Source organism: Tenrec ecaudatus, chromosome 4, assembly GCF_050624435.1.
Source record: "Tenrec ecaudatus isolate mTenEca1 chromosome 4, mTenEca1.hap1, whole genome shotgun sequence".
In the NCBI taxonomy this organism is placed as follows: Eukaryota; Metazoa; Chordata; class Mammalia; order Afrosoricida; family Tenrecidae; genus Tenrec; species Tenrec ecaudatus.
Window position 1 is genome coordinate 144,554,348 of NC_134533.1, and position 25,701 is coordinate 144,580,048.

At 40.2% G+C, this 25,701-nt stretch overlaps 1 protein-coding gene across 1 annotated transcript in view; it reads left to right on the forward strand.

Moving 5' to 3' along the window:
- Window positions 1-598: 598 nt before the first annotated feature.
- MSL2 (MSL complex subunit 2) overlaps window positions 599-25,701 on the forward strand; it is a 36,110-nt gene continuing 11,007 nt past the window's right edge. Inside the window, exon 1 of the mRNA XM_075546889.1 lies at window positions 599-1,940. Coding sequence (XP_075403004.1) covers window positions 1,619-1,940 — 322 coding nt within the window. The 5' untranslated portion in view covers window positions 599-1,618. The remainder of the gene's footprint in view (window positions 1,941-25,701) is intronic.

Below are 25,701 nucleotides of genomic sequence, written 5' to 3' on the forward strand. Positions count from 1 at the left end.
AGGGCGGGTCTTCGGGCCGGTGAGGCGCTGTTTCCTCAGTGGTCCAGCCAACCTGAGTCGAGATCACCATGGGGGTCCGTGGGGAGCGCCCTAGACCCAGCGTCGGTGGACACCAAGGCAGTCCAACGCGCGACAAGGACAGCCCACAGGGGGGAAGAATGGGTCAATTAACGAACGCCTCACCACAGCCCACACGGCACTGACACGCCGGAGAGGGAATTTGAGAGGGCGTGGGGGAGGGGCGGAGCTGGCGACCCGCAGAGAGCATGCTCCGTCCGGAGAGCCGTAAGTGGAGAAGCGGGCATGCGCAGTGAACCCAGGGTGGGTTGCCAACGGGGAGGGGCTGGCGTGAGCGGGCTGATGTGTTTATCCGGTTTGCTGGGGGGCGGGGGGGGGGTTCAAAGCGCACGCGTACGGACGAGAGGCGGCGGGGCGGCGTAGCGGATCGCGCATGCGTTGACTGAGCCGGTAGTTCTAGGAGGGTGCGGAGCGGGGGTTCTTAGAGGAGAAGCGGAGGAAAAGGGAAGCGAAGGGAAAGGAAAGGGGGGAGGAGGGGGTGAAAGTGCGCTCTGCGCATGCGTGTAAGCGGTAGCGACGACGGCGGCGGGGGAGTCTCGGGGATGACAGTGGCTTTGCCCGTTGGGGTAACGGTCGTCGTCGCCGGCCGGGCCTGAGGCGTCGCACGGCCCGTGGGATCCATTAGGATCGCAGTAGCCCAGGCCCGACCAAGTCGGAGGGGCGCGTGGAGTCGGGGTGAGGGCGGCGAGGCACGGGGGGAGGGGCCTACGGCGGGGCCTTGCCGTGTGCGCTGGGCGGCGGCGGGGCCTGGCCGTGTGAACGCTAGTTCAGTTGCGGCCGGGCGGCGCTGCGGGCAGCGGCGGCGGCGGCCGTGGTGCCCGGAAAGGAGTGTCCGTACGGCGCGGGGAAGATGGCCCGGCTGTGAGGGGGCGGCGCTTGCGTTTGGTGACCCCGGAGTGTGCGACTGAGGAGCGAGGGGCGCCGCCGCGGCCCGCCTGGCCTGCTCCCCGCCCCCTCCGCTCGTCGCCGCCGCCGGCCCGCGCACTTCCTCCCCGGCCCTCCCCTCTCGGGTCAGAGACTCTCCTGCCGGCTTCACCAGCTCAGGGCGCAGCGGCGCTGCGGCCGCCGAGGCGGAGGGCCAGGCGCACTCGGGGGCCCGCGTCCGCTATGGGGAGAGCAGCGGCGGCCTCCCGCAGCCGCAGCGCTAGTCGCCGCCGCGGCTTCTCGCACTAGATAGGGGGAGTCGGCCCCAGCCGTGGTCCCTGCCGTCGCCGCTGCCTCCGCGTCGAGCGCTGTGATGGAGTACAGGGCCCTGTAGCCCGAGAGAAGCGAGCCCGCCCGCCGCCCGCCTGGGCCGGGGCCTTCCCGCGCCCCAGCCCGCCCCGAGGAGGTTCCGCCGCGTCCGGAGATGCAGCTCGCGCGCAGGCCGCCCGCCGAGCCGCGGGGCTAGAGCGAGCGCCCAGGGCCTCCCGAGCGCCGAGCCGCCGCACTCGTGCCCCGTGGCCGCTCGGGACGATCTCGAACGCTCGTTTCTCTCGCTCCTTCAGCCCTTCCTGCGCGTCTGCAAGTCTCAGGGACGGAGGAGGGGCGCCAGGGCCCCATGTGTGGGAGGACCGCTGCAGTTCCACAAACTTGCACGGATTTTGCTTACTACTTCGGCCGGCGCCCTGCTCAGATTTCCTCCGAATTGCTGCAGATTCGCCATTGTTCCCTGGCTGCTTGCAGAGTTGGATCCGGAATTTCTTTTCAACCGGGAGCCCGTGGAGCCGAAGCGTCTGCAATGAACCCGGTGAATGCTACTGCTCTCTACATTTCCGCGAGCCGCCTAGTGCTCAACTACGACCCCGGGGACCCCAAGGCGTTCACCGAGATTAACAGGCTCTTGCCTTACTTCCGACAGTCGCTCTCGTGCTGTGTGTGCGGTAAGACGCCTTTTATTGTGCCCTTTCCAGTGCTCAGGTGTTTTATTTATTTAGTCTTTAATAAAAACAGACAACCCCCCCCCCCAGCCTTGTAGGTTTGCAGCCTTTGGGATTTGTGCCGTGGGGACGGCCGGCGGTTGGGAAACTCGAGGAGGAACTTGGGCCCGGCGGGGCGGAAGGGGCCGCGTCCGCCGAGCGTGCTCCGACGGCGTGCTTCGCTGGCCGCGCCGGGGGAGTTTTAAAAAACGGGTGGGAAATCTTGGAATCTCGACTGTTTTTGCAGCCTCACACTGCTGCTTTTGAGATTTTGTCCATTGAAGCCTGGAAGCCAAAGCTGATTTCATGCCTCGGGTGGTTAAAAAAAAAAGTAGGGAAGCCTGCCTACAGCATGGACAGGAAGCGTGTGCGTCTCCCCAACCGGTGACCAGTGTCATCATCCGCCTCTCTTCCCCGCCCCCCCCCACCGCTCCCACCCCTCCCCCACCCTCTGCCCGGGTCTGGGAACTCTAGTCGGAACTTCCCCCCTAGTTTCTTCAACGGATAATGCTTTCATGTCAGTACTTTTCAGGTAATGGGATTCTCTCGCTTTTTTACAGCATTACTTTTCTTACAGGGATGTTTTTGTTAAAAATGTCAGTTGTCTGGGCGGTGGCCGTTCAGACTGGTTATTTTTCGTAGGTGAAAGGAGAGGTGCAAAATAGTTTTAACGCATTTAAAACCGTCTCCTAAGTGATACTGGGGATTATCTGTGCATGTGTAATTAATTGCTTTCAAAAACCTAGATTGGAAACGTTAACACAACAGAAAGGGCAACTGGCAGACGAGGAATATGTCTTGCTATCCCTAAATGTCTGTCTAGGTTGTATTGATCCACTTTGGTCAGAACTTGAGAAATTCAGGCATTTCTGGCTTCTGCTTGATCGTAAATTAGGTAAAGGAAGAAGAATAATTTGGAGTAAGTAGTTGGCTGAAAGGAGAAATAATCATTTCAGATGAATCCAGCATTTTCTGTATAACTCTGGGGTAAGGCACAGGGTGGGGTATGTAGAAGAGATGAAGGGTGTGTGTGTGTGTGTGTGTGTGGGGTACCTAATTTCATAAACATTTAAGTTAAGGAATGAGTTAGTGTGTGATTATAATCTTTGTGGCTTGTAACGGACACTTAACATCCTTATGGAGAAGTTGTAACCCTGGGCAAATCACATAACTACCCTGGGCCTCAGGTAAAGTGAGAATGTGGAGCTGGATAGTCACTAGTAGAAGTGTGAACATCTGCTTGGTTTCACCCGACCTCCTTACCCCAGTTTTTATGGAGTGTGGCTATTTTGACCCCACAGCTTTGTGTAGTCCGAGGACTGAAGGGATAGAACAGCCTGTATTCCTTCAGTAAACATACCCCCCACCTTTTTAAAAATGTATGAGCAGCCTGTTGTGAAGAATGGAAAAAGAGAGACTTTGATTTGCAAAACTTGAATTGCAGTAAGAGCAATAGAGTGTGACTGAGTGACCCAGATAGGGCAGTAATAAGGACTTGGTAGGTGGGACTTAATCCTCTAGTTTAAGGAAGAATTGATAGTTTTGAGATCGTGTAGATGGTTAAAATTTACCGGTAGTTTCAGGATAGTTGGAGTTGCAGTGAACATGTTCCCAATTTTAGCCTGGACTGAATGACAAGGTAAAACTACTCTTTAAGAGTTCCACCAAAGTTTTAAAAAAAGTTTTTTTAAGCCAGACCTGCCAATACAACAGAAATTTTCTGAAAGAAGCTTTGTAATTGCTGTATTCCCTCTTGTGCATGTTCCTTATCCCTAGTACTGTGAAGATTGTGAGTGCTTCTTCTAATTGAGTAGCTGGCATATAATTTCAGTCTGGGATGTAGGTTCAGGTGTTTGTTTAATCTCTTTGAACATAAATCTAGTTATTAAGGTACAGAAAAGGTTATTTTTATTCAAATCCAGCATTTAATCACCTTTGTATGTGCTACTGCCCCCATTTACTAAAGTAAATCCTATAGAATCTTATTTCATGTAGACAGTGAATTTATAAAAGTAATGCTTAAAAAAAAGTAATGCTTAATTATATGTTGGTGCTGTAAATGGTGAGTTTGTTTCAAGGTCTTCTGACTCAATCCTACCTTTTTAGCCCTCTTACATAAGTTTTGTGCTTGTTTTTTTGGTGGTTTATATCTTCTTACTTCACCTTTGCTCCCTGTTTTCTTTTGACTGAAATACCTTCCACTTCTTTCAAGGTCTAATAACTCTCTCCAGTTAGTGAATTAATTCTTCATTGCTCATTCCAGCAAAGTTTTATTTCCTGTGAATTTCTGTAACACTTTGTTCCAAGCCACAAGGCACTTATATTTTATATCTCCTTTTAAAAAATCATTTTATTAGGGTTTATATCTCCTTTTAGTGGTTTGTATCTGTCTTAATTTTTCTGATACAGATAATATACTTTTTGGGGAAATACTATTGTACATTTTTGTTTCTCCTGCTTTCTCCTCTCCTGTCCAGTGACCTGCTTGTGTTTATGACAGAACCAGAGACAGTGAAAAGGGGGGTGGGTGGGTAGTATGTTTGAAAAAGGGAAGGGAAAAGACCTGTCTGTAGACTTCCTTAGGTTTAAACCTTGGCTTTTCAACATGCTTTGTAAGTTTATTATTTGAAGAAGAGGAGACTGCCATATCCACTTCAGATTTATTTTTTTAATTTGGGTAAGTGACTTATTGTTAAGTGAGAACAACCTGGAGCCCATGAAAATAATTAGTCGTGATATATTTTTCATGCAATGGTAGAATACCATTAATTCCCGAAGTCCAATGCACTTACACAGCCACCTGACAGTAAAGAGCTCATGCCATGCTAGACAGGTTTCAGTGGAGCTTTCAGACCAGGAAAAAAGATGTGGCAATTTTTTTTCCCCTCCAAAAATTACCTCATGAAAACGCTGTGAATCACAGTGGTCTAATACACAACTGCTGATGGGGCTGGTGCATGCCAGGCATCATTTCATTCTTTTAGAGTTGCCATGTGTGGGAGTTGAGGTGGACTGAATTTAAGGTAGTTGATCACTGTCTGAACCTTCCACAGAAGTAGAGAAAAATGAGAGGAAGTAAGTGAAGTAATTTTAATTATTGCCCAAGCTAGTTTATTTGCTGGAACTACAGGTTTTGTTATCATTGTTCTTTGAAATGTTAATTAGATAGTTATTAAACTTTATGAAGCTTCTAATGAATTGGGATATGCTCCAGAGATTTGCTGTACTTTCTAGGCCACAGAAACAGTGACCAAGATAGTATTACTGTGGGTAGTATTTGTCAATATCCCTGCTCTTACCTTAAATGTTAGGGTTCTTTATCAAGAAGAGAAATTTGATGGCATGACACCTTATAAACTCTGTCTTATAGATTTTAAGTTTTTAATTAAACCTGTAAGTTCCCACATGATAGAGCAATTTTGGTAGGGAAAATGACATCTTACAAGAACTAGAAGAACACATAAAGGGGGAAATAGTACTTTCTGAGACATTTGGGATCTTGTGAATCATTATAGTGAAATCTAATCAGGCACATGATTATTTTCCTGGGATACTCAAGCTACGGTCTGGAAATAAAGTTCTGGCTTTGTGAATTTATTAAATATTTGTGGGATTTAAAAAATCACTTTATTAGGGGTATGGGATTGTTTTATAATTTTACTTTTAAGTTAAATTGTTGAAAATATTACACAGCAAAACATACCAATTCAACAGTGTCTATATGTTCAGTAGCATTGATTACTTTTGAGTTGTGCAGCCATTCTCACTCCATTTCTGAGTTTTTGTTCTCACTGACATAAACTCATTGCTGAGTGTTGTATTTAAACTCGCATTTTTTTCCATTTGAGTGCATGTGCAGATAGTTCTGTAAAGAGCACTGAAAACCCTGTGCAGCAGCTTCTACTCTGCATGATGCTCTGTGAGTCAAAGTCAATTTGATGGTCATGAGTTTGAGTTTATTGTTTGATTTTTAAGAAAGCTTCAGGTGATATTTATGGTTTAAGCTGTAAAAATTATCTCAGGGCAGTAGTTTCAATAATTCATTAATCTCCCATGGTTCCAAACAGTCTGGATTCCTTCAGACTTTTAAATTCTGTTTTGCATTTTCTCCCTTTTGGTTAGGATTCTTATTGCTTTAGAAGTTGTGATCAAAATGGTAAGTAGTGGTAATTGTGCACACCATCTAGTTCTTTTGGTTGCATGACACAGGTGTGGCAACTGTTCTATCTGGTGGGACTTTTGGGGTATTTCCTCATTTTTAAATGGGGAGGGCTGGAGATTAGTGTTTTTCAAATTTTTGAGTTTCATGATTCAATGTGTAGCTTGTTGTGTGGGACTTTAAAAACCAAAACTATGCTGTTCTACTAGAAGGGAGGTGACTCCTTGTTCTTGTTTGCCTTGCTCAGTTATAGCTTTGCACCTAACAGTCTGGTTCATAATACTTCCTGAACAAGTAATTTGTTGAATGAGTGAATATTTGCACCTTAAACAAATATGGAGATCTGTGCTGTCTGAATAAAACTTAAACCTAACTGCTAAAATGAAGAATATCCTTTAAAATTAGGCGGTTAAAAGCTTGACTAACTGAAAGAAAACCTGGCAGGCTGTTTTGGAAAGATCACAACCTTGAAAAAAACCCATGGAGCAGGTTCTACTCTGCACATGGGTCACTGTCAGTAGGAATGAACTTCATGGTAGCAACAAGCAACTTCAGGAAAGGCTACTTTCATTTCCCTTAATTTTCTCATTTGCTTTTTATTTTAAGCCGATGTTAATCTACATTGGGTTAGCTAGCTTTGGAATTCTGGTTCTGTCTTTTAACAAAAATGCTTAGTTTTTGTGACTGAGCAAAATTTATTAATAGTTAAAATTTTATTAATAGTAAAATATTTTATTAATAGTTAAACAATTTATTAATAGTTAAAAATCACCCACTAGGCAGTTTCAATATATACATTGATTTATGATTTATTTCAAATTATATCTTTTAAATTTAGCTTGAATGCAAAGGTCATTTGAATATCTAAGTGTTACATTAATGTTTTAGATTTAGAATTTATGTATTTTTAGATTTAGGTTTTTTTCTTCCTCAAGCATGATACAATTGACACTTCAATATTTTTTTAATGCTTAAAATTTAGTAGTATTTGATTCTGAAACCTTGTCATTATTTGATTCTTCATATCCCTGTTAACCACCTGTGAGATTCCACATGCTGGGATAGAAGAAGAAGTAAGACACACAGCCCTCTTCCATAAGTTGTTCAGAGTTAGGGGCAAGACATAATGTAATCAAGTAGTTTGTGAATAAATGCTGTGATAGAGGCATTTAAGCTATTCCACACGCCAAAGGTCATGATAAAAAATTTAGCAGTTTACTGTTCTCACTGACATTGAGATACATAACTGACATATATAACTTTACCTGTGAAAATTTGATTTCAGGAATTAGTTGATACCATTTTCCTCTACATAACTTGCTTAAAAATTTTTTTAGACTTATTTTTATTTTGCTTTTTAAAAAAAACTTTTTATTGTGAGTTCTGTGACGGTTTATGTAACAGATAGTTTTATATTCAACAGTTGATACACATTTTATTTAAACTCATCCACTTTAATCCCTTCAATCAACGTACCTGCACTTAATTCACTTCCAGTATTTTCTGTTTCTAGTCCTTTTTTCCTAATTCTCGGTCCATAGGAAAAAGCTGACCCTTTGATCTTAAATAGATGATGATTCTAACACTTGGACAGTTGAAGGAGTTGGAAGGGTCTGGGAGAAGGGGAGGGGACTTTAGTTCTAGACCTGAAAGGTGACTAAAGGTCCTTAGTCTTGAAGGTCCGTCCTACCTGATCTCATGATTTTGAGTTCTATTCCACATTTTCCTTCTATACAGGACCTACTAATGTTATCTTTTCCTGGGCATTTGGTAGAGGTAGCTGGGTATCAACTAGTTCTTGTAGTCTCAAGGTGGGGAGATTGTCCATTAAATTCTGTATACTTCACTTTAGAATAATTGTCTAGGTCAAAGGTTAAGCCCAGGTGTTGTAGGTTACTGCTACATGGCAAGGTCAGCAGTTCAAAACCACTCTGGAGAAAGCTACGTCTCAGAAACCCACAGGAACAGTTCTCTGACCTACAGGGTCACTATAACTTGGAAATCACTGGCAGTTAGTTATTGGTTGGTTCCAATCTGGGGGAAATAACTTTAAAAAATTTTTTTTCCTACCTTTCCCCCCCAGCAGTTTTATTGGCATATAATTAACATCATACAATTCAATAGAAGTTGTGTAGTCATCACCACAGTCAATTTTCAAAACTTTTATTCATTCTTATACTCATCATTACTAGCTCCTCATTTTCCCCAACTTTCCCTGTCATGTCCCCAAGCGGGGCAAATTCTTTAGGGGGAGCATTTATCTAGTGGGTTGATAAGGAAAACATTGCTCAGGCAGTAATTTGCCTTGACAGATAAACTTTTAAAAGTCACCTTTAGTGGTTTGTTATTTTTCCTAAGAAAGACTATTTATAGACCATCCTTTTAGTATTCTGTTTATTAGCTCTCCTCCCGCCATGTATTTAAGGCCCCAGTTGTGGGTGCAGTGTGTTAAGTGCTGGGATGCCAACTGAAAAGTTTGGGTTGTTGGAACTCACCAGTTGCTCTGTGGGAGAAAGATGAGGCTGTCTACCCTTTATTAGAGATTTATAGCTTTAGAAACCCAACAGATCCGCATTGTGTCTTAACATTACTGAGAATCCACTGGACTGCAGTGGGATTTTTTGTTTCCTTTGTTTATGCACTTGAAATTATATTAGAAATGAGATTCCCAAACTACATTGTTGTAGATGCTGAAAGAAATGAAAGCAAGTTTTATGCATAACCCATTGTTCTTAAAAATTAATACTAGTTTAATGGTTCAAGGCAGTATAAAACTCAATTCTGACTCAGTGGCCTTATAGAGGAAAGTAGAATTGCTTCGTGAGTTTCCTAGACAGTAAATCTTTACAGGAACAAACAGCTTCTTTTTCTTGAGCTGCTGACCTTGCAGCTTGCTGTCCATTGCTTAGCCACAGCACATTGTACTGTAGTAGTAAGCAGGAGAAGTTATTTAGACTAGTTTGATGTCAGAAATATGGGCTTGAACTGTACTAGGCAGAATGGTAAAGTGGATGATCGATGAATGGTGATAAATGGATGATTTCTGGCAAGGCTTGATTGGTGGAGAAAAAAGTTTCTTGTTCAAGTAGTAGAAGATAAAGTTTCACATTTTGATATTTTTGTTTAATAAAAAAACTCAAAATGAAACTTACTGTCATTGAATTGATAGTGGTTCAGTGAACCTATAGGACACGGTAGAACTGCCTCTTTGGGTTTTGAAGAAAAAATCATTTTGGAAGTAGACAGCCTCATCTTACGTCCTCCAAGCTAAATGGGTTCCAATCAATGACTTTGTGCTTGACAACTCAATGTATAGCTCTATCCACATCAGCGGGTCTCCCAAAACCCTGTTTAGTAAAGGGTCGCATGATTTTTTGATAATACTTTTGAGCTACCTGAATGTAATAAATGTGTTTTTACCCATGTTTAAGTATACTATTTTAAGTGTAAGATTCAGTGACATAATTACATTCATAATACAGCCATTACCTCTTATCTGCTTCTAGATTTTTTAATCACCTAAATGAAAACTGTAACTCTGTAACCAACAATTAGGCAATAATTCCAAGATTTATTTATGTTGTAGCAGCTACCGGTACTTCATTCCTTTTTATGACAATATTCCATTGTGTGTAGTATGCCGTTTTACTTATTCGTTTAGCTTTAATGGATACTTGGTTTGTTAGTTAGGAGCCCTTGTGGTATAGTGGGTTACATCTTGGTTCCCTAATCACAAGGTTGGTGGTTCAACCTGACTAGGCGCTCTGCGGGGGGTGGGGGGAGGTGAGACTTTCTTCTATTAAAGATTTACAGCCTCAGAAACTCAAAAGGTCTGTTTTATAGGGCTGCGATGAATCAGAATGGACTCAATAGCAGTGAGGGAGTTGTCTTGTTTTACTACCTCTGGCTATCACGAACACTGCAGCGAACATTAGTGTATGAATACGTTTAATTTCTTATTTCAAGTCCTTTGGGTATGTACCTAGGAATGGTATTGTTGAGTCATGGCAGTTCTTTGTTTAGGTTTTTGAGGAAATGCCAAAGTTTTCAACTGTAGTTATAGCATTTTACATTCGTACCAGAAATGGCCAGGGATTTTCATTTCTGTCTATCCTCAAAAGCTTGGTTTGAGCTCAACCAAATACTTTCCTTTTTTTGACAACCCCTGATGGTAGCCACCCCAATAGTACCGTACATACTTGAGTTTAAGCCGACCCGAATATCGACCACAGCACCTAATTTTTACCCCCCCCAAAAAAAAACTGCATTAAAAATGAGTTGAAAAACTTGGCTTATACACGAGTATACATGGTCTCATCGTAGTTCTGATTTGCATCTCTACTGACTAATGATCTCGAGCATCTGTTCATGCACATTCATGAGTGTCTTAGGAGCCCTGGTAGAGTAGTGGGTTACATGTTGGGTTGCTAACCTCTAGGTCAGCAGTTTGAAACTACCAGTTGCTCTAGAGAAGAAAAATGAGGCTTTCTGGGAACCTACCAGGGGTAGGTCTACTCAGTCTTAACATGGTTTCTGGGAGTTGGAATAGACTTACTAGCAATGAGTTTGAGTTTGTACTTTGGGGAAATGAGTTTAGCCATTTGTCATTGCTTTGACTTTTTGTTATTAGGTGAAGGAGTTCTTTCTATTGTCTAAATATCAAACCCATATCAAATGTTTGCCAGATAGTTCCCCATTCTCCCCATTCACTTTGCAGAGAAAAGTCTTTTGATGCACAACACATTTAGTTTTAATGAAGTCTAGTTTATTTCATCTTTTATTGCTTGTGCTTTTGGTTTCTATTGTCACAAGGTTTTATTCCTTTGTTTTCTACTCAGTTTCATGGTATTAGCTTATATGATGGGGCTTCAAAAATTTCTGGGGGTGGGGGAGAATAGAAAGGTAATAGGATTTTTTTTTGAACTTTTTGAAGTCCTGTGTGTATTTAGGTCATTGATTCATTTTAAGTTCCTTTTGTCTGTGGAGGAGCCTTGGTGCGTAGTGGTTATGCATTAGACTGCTAACCGCAGGTGGCAGTTCCAACCCACTAGCAGCTCCAAGGGAGAAATAGGAAGCTTTCTATGCCTGTAAAGGCTTAGTCTTGGAAACTCACAGGGGGAGTTCTACCCTGTCATGTAAGGTCTTTCTGAGTCTGCATCAACTCAACCACAGTGAGTTTGGTTTGGTTTATTTATGTTATGAGATATGAGCCCAACTTTGTTCTTTTGCATGTGGGAATCTCAACGCCACTTACTTAAACTGCTCTTTTCATGTTAAATGGACTTAGCACTCTTGATAAATCAGTTGCCATATCCTACTTGATGCTCATCCTTATGAAGAGATCATTAGCAAAGTGTGGTGTAGAAACTACGTGGTGCCCAGCTATCAGAAAGAATAACGTCTGCGGTCTTAAAATTGGTTTTCAAACAAGCAGCCATCTAAGTGAGGCATCATCTAAGTTCACATGGAAGAAGCACACTAGTGTATGTGATGCAAAGATTGTAAATAATATAATCCAAGTCTATAGGAGGGAAGAGTATTGGAACTTAAGTTGTCAACACCAGCCCAAAATCTATTTGCAGGGTCCACGCATGGATTTTATCTCCCATCTGATAATAGTTGAGGGGTGTGAGTAGTCCTGTATCAGAGTACTGTGAAGTTGATTATGACAGGTGTAGTTATTTAAAATTTGTCTTATGTGATCTTCCTTTAGACTCATTTTAAAGCTGTTTCAGTTAAAAAAAAAAGTGGAGGGGAAATACATGTGACTCCCCGCTGACCATGGACCAGGCATGTGACTAGCCTTGCTAACTTACAGAGTGCATTGGCAAGTGGATTATTACAGATGCAGTTAGGTTAAAATTTAGTGTCCTATCATTTGATCTTCCTTATTTATGATCATTTAAATTTGTTCTAGTTTTTAATATGTTTTTGCTTATTTTTCATTGTAAGTTTTCATCTGTTTTTGCTCTGTTACTGATATTTTTGATGATTTTCTGTATATGACATCCAGGATAAGGTAGATCAATAGAGACAGTAACTGGGTTAATGATTCCTTGGGGGTATCACAGGGGAGGTTGGCGGGAAATGAGCTATTTACAATGAGTACAAGAATGAAGAAAATGTTCTAAAACTTATTATGGTGGTTATTGTACAACTTTTCTTCATGCTTGATATGATTAGACTATTGAGTTGTATGATATATGAATTATATGCCAATAAAACTTGGGAAAATAATTTGCCATAGATGGCTTTATTTCTGAATTCTCCATTCCAATCCATTGGTCTTTGTGTTTTTTGCCAATGCCACATTATTTTTATTATTGTACTTTTTTAGTAGATATTGACATTAAGGTGTATGAGTAATTGGATTTTGTTCTTTTTCAAGTCTTAGTATTTCAGCAGAATTATTTTCATTCATTATTCTTTTACTCTGTAAACTTTCCTGAATCATTGCAGAGTTGGAATCTATGGTTTTCTCAAGCTGTTTATATTCCAAATATTACAGACAAACTGGTTTTTTTTTACCCTGTGGGTGTTGCCAGTTAGCATTTCCCCATTTTCTTTATTAATATAACCGGCAGGAAAATATACTTAACATACCTGATGTCAAGTTTGGAAAGAACATGTTTTCTGGGTACTTTTAAAGTTTTCTTGTATAACAATTAAGGATACATTTATAGAGTTAGGGTGGAGATGAGAAGGTGTATCACTTCAGGGTTTTCTAAGATATGCTAATCTTTATTTCCTTGAAGTTTAAATCTCTGCCTGATGTTTTGAAGTTCGGAATTGGCCCTATATGTGTAATATAGTAATTTCAGATTAGAAGGGAGCAACTGGTTTTGCAGCAGGTGACTGAGCATATATATTCAGAAAATGATTGTGGATGTGACTGGAGCACCATCAGTAGCTGTGAGGTGTCAATTGATCTGACTGAAAACACAAGCTTGTTGCTCTGGAGAGGATTCCAATACATGGAAAGCCAGCCCCTGGATTGTAGAGTAGAACTGCTATAGTGTTTTCTTGGGTATATTATTAATGGAAGAAGATTGCCAGGCCTTTCTTCTTGGTACTGCTGTGTGGGTTTGAATTAGTTGTTTAGAGTAAATTTTATAAACTATCTAGTCACCCTGATGGTGTAAATGTTTGAGCACTTGGTTGCTAATTGAAAGTTGGTAGTTTAAAATCCACCAGCTCTATAAAAAAAACCTACCAATATGTTTTCATAAAGATTACAGCCTAGGAAACCCTAGGGGTCATTTCTTATCTGTCACATTGGATTTTGCATCAGAATAGACAACTACTAATAAGTGATATTGATTAGTCTTTGAGCAGTGAGTGCATTCCAAGGAACTCAGAGCACTATTTAGAGCCATAGAATTATAATGTTAGGGCTTTAAATTATTTTATGAACTATCTTAAGTTGATCAAAAACTAGATTGTTTTCTCTTGTTTAGCAGCCAGAGAATAGCAGTTACTGTCCTTGTTAGTTTGTTTCAGATTAATTAAAACATCTTTATTTTTCCATTAAAAATTATTGAGTTAGTGTAGGTTTGTGCCAAGTTACTAATTTCTTTTTTTAAGTTAATAATTTCTATACAGAATTTCAGTGACAGTTTTTTACCAGCTCCACCCATTTTTATTTTTTAAATTTTAACAATTTATTGGGGCTCATACAATTCTTTTCACAGTTCATATATATACATACATCAATTGTATAAAGCACATCTGTACAGTCTTTGCCCTAATCATTTTTTTCTCTTTTCTTCTTTTACATTTTATTAGGGACTCATACAACTCTTACCACAATCCATACATATACATACATCAATTGTATAAAGCACATCCATACATTCCCTGCCCCAATCATTCTCAAGGCATTTGCTCTCCACTTAAGCCCCTTGCATCAGGTCACCCATTTTTATTTTAAAAAATTATTATATTGGGGTCTCATACAGCTCTTATCACAATCCATACATCCACCCATTGTGTCAAGCACATTTATACATATGTTGCCATCTACTTGAGCCCTTCTTATCAGCTCCTCATTTCCTCCCTCCCTCATGAACTCTTGATAATTTATAAATTATTTTTCCTCTTGTCTTAACACTGACCAATGTCTCCCCTTCACCCACTTTTCTGTTGTCCATCCCCCTAGGAGGGGGTTATATGTAGATCATTGTGATTGGTTCGCCCCTTTTCCTCCCTCTATCCTCTTCCCCTCTTGGTATTGTTGCTCACATTATTGACCTTGAGGGGTTTTTAATCTGTCCTTGATTCACTGTTTCCATCTCTTACCTGTACCCCTGTACATGCTCTGTCTAGCCAGATTTGTAAGGTAGAAATGGATCATGATAGTGGTGGGGTGGAAGCATTAAAGAACTAGAGGAAAGTTGTATGTTTCATTGGTGCTATACTGCACCCTGACTGGCTAACTCCTCCTTGTAACCCTTATGTAAGGGGATGTCCAGTTGTCTACAGATGGGCTTTGGGTCTCCAGTCCGCATTTCTCCTCATTCATATTTGTATGTATTTTTGTTCAAAACATTTTTATAAGGTGGTACTTGTACTTGTTTAAATTAAATCTGATATCCTACCATCCTGTCAAGTACTGAGGGAGATTAAAATCTCACTGACATTGTAGATATGTTACTTCCTGGACTTTTATGTGTTTTGAAGTTCTGTTATTAGATGTGTAAAACATTTTAGAACATAAGCATCAATTGTATCAAGCATATCTGTACATATGTTGCCATCATTATTTTCTAAACATTTACTTACTGTTTGGTCCTTGGTTTCAGATATTCTTTTTCCCCTCTCTTCCCACCTTTGTGATCCCTTGATAAATTATAAATTATTTTCATATCTTGCACCGACCCTGTCTCCCTTCCCTCATGGTTTGCGTCGTTCGTCCCCCTGGTGGTGGTGGTGGTGGTGGTGGTGATGATGTGTCTTATTTGCCATTGGTTTCGCTGTCCTCCCTTCCTCTCTCCACCTTCCTCCTAACCACCTGGTATTGCTACTCCCATTTCTTTTCCTGAGGAGTTTATCTGACCAAGATTCCATGTGTCATGAGCTCTTATCTGTACCAGTGTACAAGCTCCGGTCTGCCCAAAGTGAAAGAAAGGCAGGACTGGGGTCATGATTGTTGGGGGTGATCTTGTCAATGTCTTTTGTCTATATTATCTGTGTCTTTAAAAAAAATTGATTTTGTACCTCCTGTTTATTATGTAATGAGGTCTGGTAGTATATCTGCTGATCTTTTGGTTAGCAAGCTTTAACCACTGTACCATCAGGGATCCTTAGTAGTTGACTGTTGAAGATTACTCTACTTTTTCCCCAAAACCAAGGCATACAACAAACCTGTATATAGTGCTTGGTGAATTATGACATTTTCTATTATGAGAGGTGAGATCAGAAATTATTTTTCTACCCCTGTCGTTTCAGGGATTGTTCTCTCTGCTCCTTTCAGATGATACTTTGCCCAAACGGTTTCCTCCTGTTACTAGTAGTTTGCTGATGACTTGAGAAGAGACTGTGCAAATCTTTGGCTCTGTTGAGGTCATCTCTGGTACTCTGCCCTGGGAATTCCAGCTGCCTTGGAATCACATTTTGTCTCCTAAGCCCAGGGAGGTTATCAGGCCTTTTCTTAGCTCTCCTTTCCTGTGCAGCAGCTTAAACTCTTGAGGCAGTGACCTGAGGTAGTTACAGTGCTCCTATTTTGTATCTTCTCACCTCTGCTACTGGTGGCTTAATGTATAAAAAACACTATTATGTGCTGTCCAGTTTTTCTGTTACTCCATTCTCTTCAGAATTTGGAAGTCAATGTGATAGTTGACTGGTAACGGATACTCCGTATAAACTACGGATATTACTGTGAGTAATCGTACCCCCCTCCAGTAATTTCTCCATGTGTATTTAAATGACATAAATTACATCAGTCTAAATTTCTAATCTTTTTGCTATTAAATAAATATATAAGTACATAAAACATTTGCCAATTCAACGTTTTTCATGTGCACCATTTAGTGTCAGTTATGTTCAGATGGTATGCAATCATCTCCAATAAAATTTCTATCACTATAAATCAGAAATTCAGTTTCTTTTCTTTTTTTTTAGAAATTCAGTTTCTTAAAATAATAACTGCCCTAGTCTCTTGTCCATGATAATGACTAATGAGTTTTGATCTCCATATATTTGCCTATTCTAGATATGAGTGAGACCATGCATTGCTCCTTTTGTGTTTGCCATCTTTCCCTGTAATAATTCTATCACCATTAACATAAATTCAATCTCCTCTTTAAGTTTAAGAAGCTAACAAAACAATTCTCTTCTCCTTTCATCACTAGTTATCACTAATAATTTTGTTTTTTTCCTATACTTGCTTATTTCATGTAAGTGAGATTGTACAGTATTTGTGGGTTTTTGTATGTGTGTGATTGACTTACCATATGCATCATAAAATTTTCAAGGTTTATTTGTGTTGTGGCATTATTAGAACTTTATTTCACTCTAGCTAAATGAATTTCTTTGTATGCATATACCACTAGTTAGCCATTCATCTATTGATTTAGACTTTTCTACCTTTTGTCTTGTGAAAAGTGCTACACTAAACATTGATGTAAGGTGTTTGTTTAATGTGCTTGCTCTCACTCCTGTGTATATATCTAGGATTGGAATTGTTGGTGCACCTTGGTGAGTACAGAAAAGATTGAGGTTGTTAAGATTTCCTTTTAGTTGGATTCACAATACCCATGGAAGCAGGATACAAGAAATCAAATGACATTGTATTGGGCAAGTTTTCTACAAAATATCTCTTTAAAACATAACACAGTCTAGGGGACCAGGTATCAAACACCAAAGGGGAGGTAGAATCAGATCATTGTGAATGAGGGGAGCGTGTGATGGGGACCCAATGCCCATCTGTAGATAACTGGACATCCCTTGCAGAGGGGTAGTGGGGAGTAGATGAGTTACTCAGGGTGTAGTGTAGCATTGATGAAATCACAACCTTCCTCTAGTTCTTAAACACTTCCTTCCCCCTACTATCATGATCCCAATTCTACCTTGCAAACCTGGTTAGACCAGAGGATGCACAGCGGTGCAGATGTGAATGGAAACACAGGGAATCCAGGACAGATGAACTCCTCAGAGCAGTGGTGAGAGTGGCGATACGGGGAGGGAAGAGGATAGGGGGGTCAGAAAGGGGGAACCGATTATAAGGATCTACATATAACCTCCTCCCTGGGGGATGGACAACGGAAAAGTGGGTGAACGGAGAATGCCGGGCAGTGGAAGATATAAAATAACAATTGATGTATGTATGGATTGTGATGAGTTGTATGAGCCACAATAAAATGATTTTTAAAAAGAATAAAACAAAGATGTAACATTGGAAGATTAAGGTGTTCCTGATCTAAACCATGGTATTTTCAGTCACTTCAGAGGTATTTAAAAGATCGACAGAGAATATGGGAGACAAGAAAATTGATGCCTTTGTTATGGTGTCCGCAAACTATACTGCACCATAGACGACTGGAAGGAACATACTTTGTCTTGGAAGAATTATAGCCAGCATGCTTCTTAGATGGAAAGATGGCAAGACTGTCTCACATATTGAGGACATTTAATCACGAGGGACTAGTTCCTGGAAAAGGATAGACAAAGTGCTTGCGTTAGGTTCAGAGAAAAATGAGATGGATTGATAGAGTAGTTCAAACAGTTACATGAACATGGTTATGAGGATGGTAGAAGAGACTGCAGTTTTTGGCTATTTTGTACATGGGATTGCTTAATACCAATGACATTGGGCCTATTTTAAGTGCTTGTGTGCCGTACAAATTTTCAATGAATCTTTTGATTTGAGTTAACGGCTTTTTATTTTTTAAAAATATTAGACCCTTAAAAGAAGGTGCTCTTTCTACTTTTGGATATAGTCATTTGAATAGCAAATGTGTATAATTTTCATGATATCCTTATATCTATTTTGCCTGTTACTTTTGTGTTTTTGTTCTGTTTGATAATCTGTAGAAACTATGCTTCACAGCCACATCCCTATACTTCTAAGAATTTCTCCCTTTACTACTCATTTCTCCCTTTCTTGTTTTCACATCTTTCTTTAGAGATACATTTTGTTTAATTAGGTGAAAATGTTTACAGAACAGATTTTCCATTTTCCACTCAACAGTTTATACACATTTTGTTCAACACATCTATTGCAATCCCTGCAATGTAGCATCACTTAGCCCAGTGGTTTTCAACCTATGGGTCTTGAGAACCACTGACTTAGCCAATTCCTCCCTCCCTCCCAGTTTCTTCCATTTCTTTTCCTTTCTCAGCACTTTCAACTTTGTCCTTGGATCAATGCTGCTATTTTGATTTTAAATGGTTTATTTTTCTAACACAAATGTCGGGGTAGGTATGCATGAGTTCTAGATCAGAAGGGTGACTAGGGGCTATATAGTTTTGGGAGCTCCACCAGTTTCTGTCAAACTACGTAAGTCAATTGATCCATTTTGAATTGAGCTTTTAAAAATTGTTGAGGTACACAGAAAAACATACAGAAAACACCACTCCCCTAGTTTAATCATGTGCCCCTTAGTGGGATGGGTTGTATTTTCCAAATTGTGCAACCATTCTCATTTTTTCTTAAGTAGTTGTTCTATTAACAGATTCATTGACTCTCTTGTCCCCTTCCATGCTAATCTTTCAAGTGCTGTTGTCCGTTAGATCCCATTTAGATAGATCTGAAGAGTATAAAGTTAAAGGCAGACATTTTTTTGCTCAATCAGAACAAAACAAAACCCTAAACAAACAAACAAATGCTAATTCATACACTGCTATCCAGGTGATTATGACTCATAGTGGGCCTAAGAACAGGGTAGAAACTCTTACCTTTGAGTTACCAAGATGGTAACTCTTTACAGGAGTAAAGAGCTTTGTCTTTCTCCTGTGGAGTGGCTGGTGGCTTTGAACAGTGAATAACCACTGCATCACCAGGGTTCCTTATTTGCGCACTCAACTCACTCTTCTCCCTTCCTCCCTGCTATTGTGTTGAGGCCAACTGATGGGCAATAGGACAGGATAGAACTTCCCCTATGAGATTCCAAGACCATAACTGTTAACAGGAATTGAAAGGCCTTTCTTTCTCCAGAGATGGCAACTGGTGGTTTTGAACTGCTGATCTTCCAGTTATCCTAACTTATAACCAATATTACCACCAGGGCTCCTGGGCTCCACATTTTTAGGTGACATTGAGTTTGTTCTTACCCATAGTGACCCTGTGCGCAGCAAAAAGAAACACTGCACGGTCCTGTATAATCCATACAACTTTTTATGCCTGTGTCCATTGTTGCAGCTATGGTGTCACTGTACCTTGTTGAGGGCCTTAATCCTGGTCACTGCCCCTCTACATAGCATGATGTGTGCTCTTTAGTAGAAGCCAGTTATTCTTTCAGATGGCTGCTTGCAAGCTTTTAAGACTATAGATGTACATAGAGATTTATTTTTGGATTCTTGATCCTATTCCATTGGTCTTTGTCAGTTACTGTAACAGTACCAGGCTGTTTTAATTACCGTGGCTTTATATTAGTATGCTGTGAAGTCAGCGTGTGAGCCCTCTTTTTTCTTCAAGATTGCTTAAGTAATTAGGGGTTCTTGGAGCTTCCATATAAACTTTGATTGGCTTTTCCATTTCTGCAAAGAAACCTGCTGTACTTATGGGGATTGCATTGTGTTTATAGATAAATACAAGTTAAACAAACTTAGCTTGAACTATTTAAAGTCTCAGGACAAAAGGCATGGTTTGAGTAGCATTCGTGCTTCTAAATTTTCCATGTTTGACACTGATTTCTGATCAGACTAGTTATTTTTCCTATCAGAAGTATAGATTTTCTGGGTTGATTTCACTGCAGCTTTTCTTTTAAATTTGGCATACATGCTTAGCTATTGGCCTCAATATGATTAGTAATTTAGGGAAGAGCCCTTGTGGCATAGTTGTTAAAACATTTGGCTGCTAATCCAAAGGTTGGTGGCTTAAACCAGCTGTTCCACAGGAGAAAGATGAGGCAGTTTTATCAAGTTCTATCATGGCCAGTACTTTCTATGACTTAGAATCGGTTCATTGGCACTGGGTTGGGTTAGTTTACTTTTAAAGTGATGGGAGTGTGGTAGTGAACTTTAAAGTAGTTTTTTGGTGAAATGCTAATGCATGCCATATAATTTCCTTATTTATAATTAAAATGATTATTTGTTTCTGGCATACAGTAGTTATTTGCACTAGTAATTTTGTGCTAGCAATTTTAAAGTGCTGTTTTCACAACTATGGAAGTGCTTGAGAATTTTTAAAGGTACTAATAATCTGAGCTTGCTGTTTGAATCTAATTTGTGAACTAACAATTTGTTTAAAACCTTAATTTTTCATGTGGACCATTTTTTAAATTTGAGCAGATAGTTGTTTTTTGTCTTGCTATTAAAATGAGTTGTGTAGGAAGATGAAAAGAACACATCTTGAATGTTACGCCCTCAAAAAGTTATGAAAACTAGATTTGGGCTAGCAAGCTCCACTGAGTAAGAAATCTTGATAATAGTGCTTAAGAGAGTTCTCTGGTCTTGAATTTTCATTCACTTCAACTTTGTATTCTTCATAATTGAAAAGATTTTAAAAGAGGTTTCCACTTCCAATAACGATTTGCAAAAAAGCCATATTGCACATAGGTTTTGTAAGACTGAAAATTAGCCTTTAAAAGAATAGAAATTCACAGCTTTTATTGCCCATGAGCATTCAGTTCCTTTTCTTTTTAAAATCATTGTATTGGGGCCTCATACAACTCTTAATCACAATCCATCCATCCATCCATCCATCCATCCATTGCGTCAGCACATTTTTACATTTGTTGTCATCATCATTCAAAGCATTTGCTTTCTACTTGAGCCCTTGATATCAGCTCCTCATTTCCCCCACCCCAACGAACCCTTGATAACTTAAAAATAACAAATTATTACTATTTTTGTCATGTCTTCTGTCTGACTTCTCCCTTCACCCACTCTTCGTTTGTCCGTCCCCCAGGAGGGGGTTATATGTAGATCCTTATGATCGGTTCCCCTTTTCTACCCCACCTGCCCCCTCCCCTACTGGTTATAACTACTATCATTGGTCCTGAAGGAATCATCTGTCCTGGATTCCCTGTGTTTCCAGTTCTTATCTGCACCAGTGTACATCCTCTGGTCTAGCCGGACTTGTCAGTTAGAATAGGGATCATGATAGTCAGGGGAGGAAGCATTAAAACACCAGAGGAGAGTTGTGTGTTTCATCGGTGCTATACTGCACCCTGACTAGCTCGTCTCCTCCACACGACTCTAATGTAAAGGGATGTCCACTTGCTTACAGATGGGCTTTGGATCCCCGAGCATTCAATTTCTTGGTGCTCATTTGAGCTCAGTGATACATATCACTTTATTATGTAGCCCTTCACTCACCCCCACCCCCTCAGTTCAGAAATTATTTCTGTGTATGTATTCAGAAAACATGTCTAGTTATTCTTGGGGAGTGTTTTCTACATCTTTTAATTGTGGGGCATACTTTTCATACAGTAATTCAGAGATGAAATAGGGAATACAAAATCTAAATGTCTTGTTAAAATGTGAGTGTGGTTGGCTTCAGCACCCCAGAAGAACCAAATTCACTCTGAGAAGTGTTCATAGGTTGCAACTCATAGTTACCTAATTTGGGCAGACTATAACTACCCTTTTGGGATTCTGAGGCTGTAACTTAAAAAAAAATTTTTATTGGGGGCTCTTACAGCTTTTATAAAAATCCACACATCAATTATATTTAAGCACATTTGTGCATATGTTGGCATCATCATTTTCAAAACATTTTTTTCTATTCCAGTCTTTGTTATCAGCTCCTGTTTTCTCCCTTCCCCACTCTCCCACCCTCGTGACCCCTTGATAAATTATTATCTTCATATCTTACACCGTCCGCTGTCTCCCTTCACCCATGTTTCTGTTGTTTGTCCCCTTGGGTGGGGGTAAGGGAGTTACATGTCAATCATTGTTCTCAATTCACCCTTTCTTCCACTTCTTCCCCCTCCTCCCTACTCTCATGGTATGGTTACTTTCATTACTGTTCCTGAGGGTTTTATCTTTCTTGGACTCTGTATGTTAAGAGCTCTTATCTGTAACTATATGCTTCGAGGTCTAGCCACATTTGTAAGGTAGAACAGGTGCTATGATAGGGTGTATGTGAGGGGAGGGGGCAAAGGAGGAAGTATTAAAGAAGTAGAGGAATGTTGTGTTTCATCAGTACTATACCTCACCCTAGATGGTTTGCCCCTTCCTTGTGCCACTTATGTGAAGCCATGTCCAATTGTTTGCAAATGAGTCTCCCCTTGAATCCCCCTCATTTTCATCTATATGATTGATTGCTTTGAGTCTTCTGATGCCTAATTGAGATGGTAGTTCTTTATGAAAGTAGAAAAACACATCTTTCTCCCATGGAGCACACGATCATTTAGAACTATTCATCTTGGCTCCAGGAATTATTTGCATCAATTATTGAGATAGGAGTCATGGTTTAGTAAGTGAAATTAGTCTACACAATGAACTTCTTCATTTGGAAACAGTAGAGAATTGGGGATATTTAGATCAGTGGGTTGGATTCTGGAAGCATTATTGTTTAGTCTGTCTCAAACCTTTGACATTAGTAACTAATGATTAATTGAATAGGCATTTTTGCCTATTTCTTGTATTGCCTTGATAAGTCTTGGCTGGGTGGTTTATGACTCAATTCAGGCAGTGCCCACATTATGAATGAGATTGTTTCTAAGGTGTAGTTAAGTTAGATGCTTCTGGTTCAATCTCAAGAAAAGGCTTTCCAATTTAAAAACTACACTTGTAGCAAGTGAAGGTGATTGTGATGTGTGGCCCCCAACCCCCTAGGGCAGTGGTTCTCAACCTTCCTAATGCAGAGACCCATTAATACAGTTCCTCATGTTGTGACGCCCCCCAACCATAACATTATTTTCGTTGCTACTTCATAACTGTAATTTTGCTACTGTTATGAATTGGGTGACCCCTGTGAAAGGGTCATTGAAACACCAAAAGGGTGTTTCAATCATTTGAAAGTGAAGGCAGATTTACATACCTTTAAAGGGATAAGTACAAGTTGTCCTAGTTGTCCATGCATTGGATATTCCTACCCTCAGAAATTGCTAGTATGGTTATTCTCACATCTCCAGAGGGGACTGAGTATTTGTGTATATTTGGGTTGATCAGTAATTAATTGCTGTTGCTAGACAAATTCCCAATTTTAAAAGTGATTACTAAGCCAGTGTTAAGACTAAATAAGTTTAAAATAAATATTCAGTCTTCAGGTAAAATTTCTGATGCTTTGAATTTTGTTTCGGCTGTATATAGGTTGAACTTGATTTTGGAATTGCTTTAAATGGAAATAGTGCAATGCCTTAGACTATATGTATTTACTTAAGATTAACTTTAAAAATTGAAGTTATAAAAAAATAACAAAATTGAAGTTACTGTATTAGAGAATCCAGCCAGGACTTCTTGTGGAAAGAAACATAAGTTGTATCATTAGATTTTACACATTTAATTGCAGAAGGACAGTACTAGATATAAATAATAGTAAAGAATAGCAAGCTGGGAGCCAGCAGTCTCTATTTCAATTGTCCATAGCTAATTAAAATATTATAATTTCCAAGGTCACTCTGAACTCTAATGGTCTTTTTATAATCCATTCATAGTGCGTTTTCTGTGTGCTGGGTTAGATGCCCACACTGGTGTAAAGATACTAAGCTTCTAGCCATGAGTAAAGGAAGATCAATCCAGTGAGCAAAGAGACTAAAAGTGCTGTAATATGGGGATATGTAAATTGCTTTTAAATAGACTGGTTGGAGGGCATATTTTGAGTTGATTCTTGAAGAACAAATAGTACCATGAAAGAAAGTAAGGGTTATTCTCACTGCTGTAAAGTTGATTCTGACTCATAGTAACCCTATCTATAGGAAAGGATGGAACAGTCTCCGAGATTGTAACTCTGTTGGGAGTAGAAAGCATTATCTTTCTCCTGGGAGGGGCTAGTGGTTTTGAAGTGCTTATTTTTCGCTTGGCAGTCCAGTGCATCACCCGCTATGCCACCAAGGCTCTTAGGATATTTGAAGAAGAATAAGTCATAGAACTGACAGCATTGTGTGTCACTGGTGGTGGTAGTAAGAATGATGGAATATGGAGTTTGTGGACAAGAGGCGATTAGTGGCAGAGGAATTTAGAAGAGCTGATCGGCTCAAATTCTCAAAGATTTATGTGTAAACACTTTGGAATTTGAAGTCAACTTGAAGAATTTTGAAAAGAAACTCAGATAATCAGGCTTGTGTATTAGTTAGAATAATCACTTGGTGACATTGTGGAAAATGGATTTATTGGAATAACCGAAGAGTCCAGAAGATAACCTAGAAAACATGCAGTGCAGGCAGTTTCTGACTTTTCAGTAGGATTTTGTTTGGAAGTTCTTGTTGTAGTCAATTCTGACAGGTCTGATACCTCATTAAATTATTTTTTCATTATTGCTGATTGTTATTATCAGTATCTATAAGTCTGGTGTTTATTTGTCTTTCAGTGGTTGCTATGAGGATGATAACATCAAATTATGTGTGGTACACACAGAGGTGCTTTAGAAATTTTCTGGGGAAATGGGACTAAAAGATAATAGAACTTCCTCATGAACCTTTGGAAGCTCCTCAATGTACCCCATCCCATTCCAAATAACAAGGCAATAACTTAATATAACAACATAATTTGAATCTGTTGTAAGTCAGGCTTGTGTGCATTCATTCAGGGTGAAAATGATGGGTCAATTAGTGTAGGAGTAGTGGTGAGAAACCTGAAGGGCAGGGTTGCAGGCTTTTAAAAACGATATTACAGCAATACTCAGGAGCCTGACTTGATGTGGGATGTAGGTGAAGAAAAGGTGAACAAATCACAGGCCCGGCAGGCACAATTGTACAGCGATAATAAGACAGACGTGTCACAGGAAGGGGGTTGTAATATAGGCAATACAGTAATAAGGGGGGGGGATATCTAAAGGGGATTCACAAAATAGGAAGGGGAGGGATTGGGATACACATGTGACTAGATGGGTGGCTCCTAGATTCAGGATGGCAGCCTACCTTTTGGATGGCACTAGCAAGTTTGACCTGTTCTGTGGCTCTCCATGGAAACAATTACTCTCCTTATCAGTAGGGTGTGAGCCTCACCTACCTTGGAACCAGACAGTAGTCTGATGGCTGAATGCCTTCAGGGAGAATATCTTTAAGCATCTGACCTCCTGCCATGTGCTGGAAAACAACCTCTAAGGTTTGGCTTATCTTTGGGGGTAACAGAGCTAGGGAAAAGTCTTTTTATATCCCACAGAAAGTATTTGTTTTGATTTGGGGATGAAAGATTATTCCAACAACCAAAGGAAGAAGAGCTATAGGAGAAAAAAAAGCAGGTTTTTAGGTGTAGATCTAAAAAAATAGTTCTATATACATATAATTCACATAGTTCAAT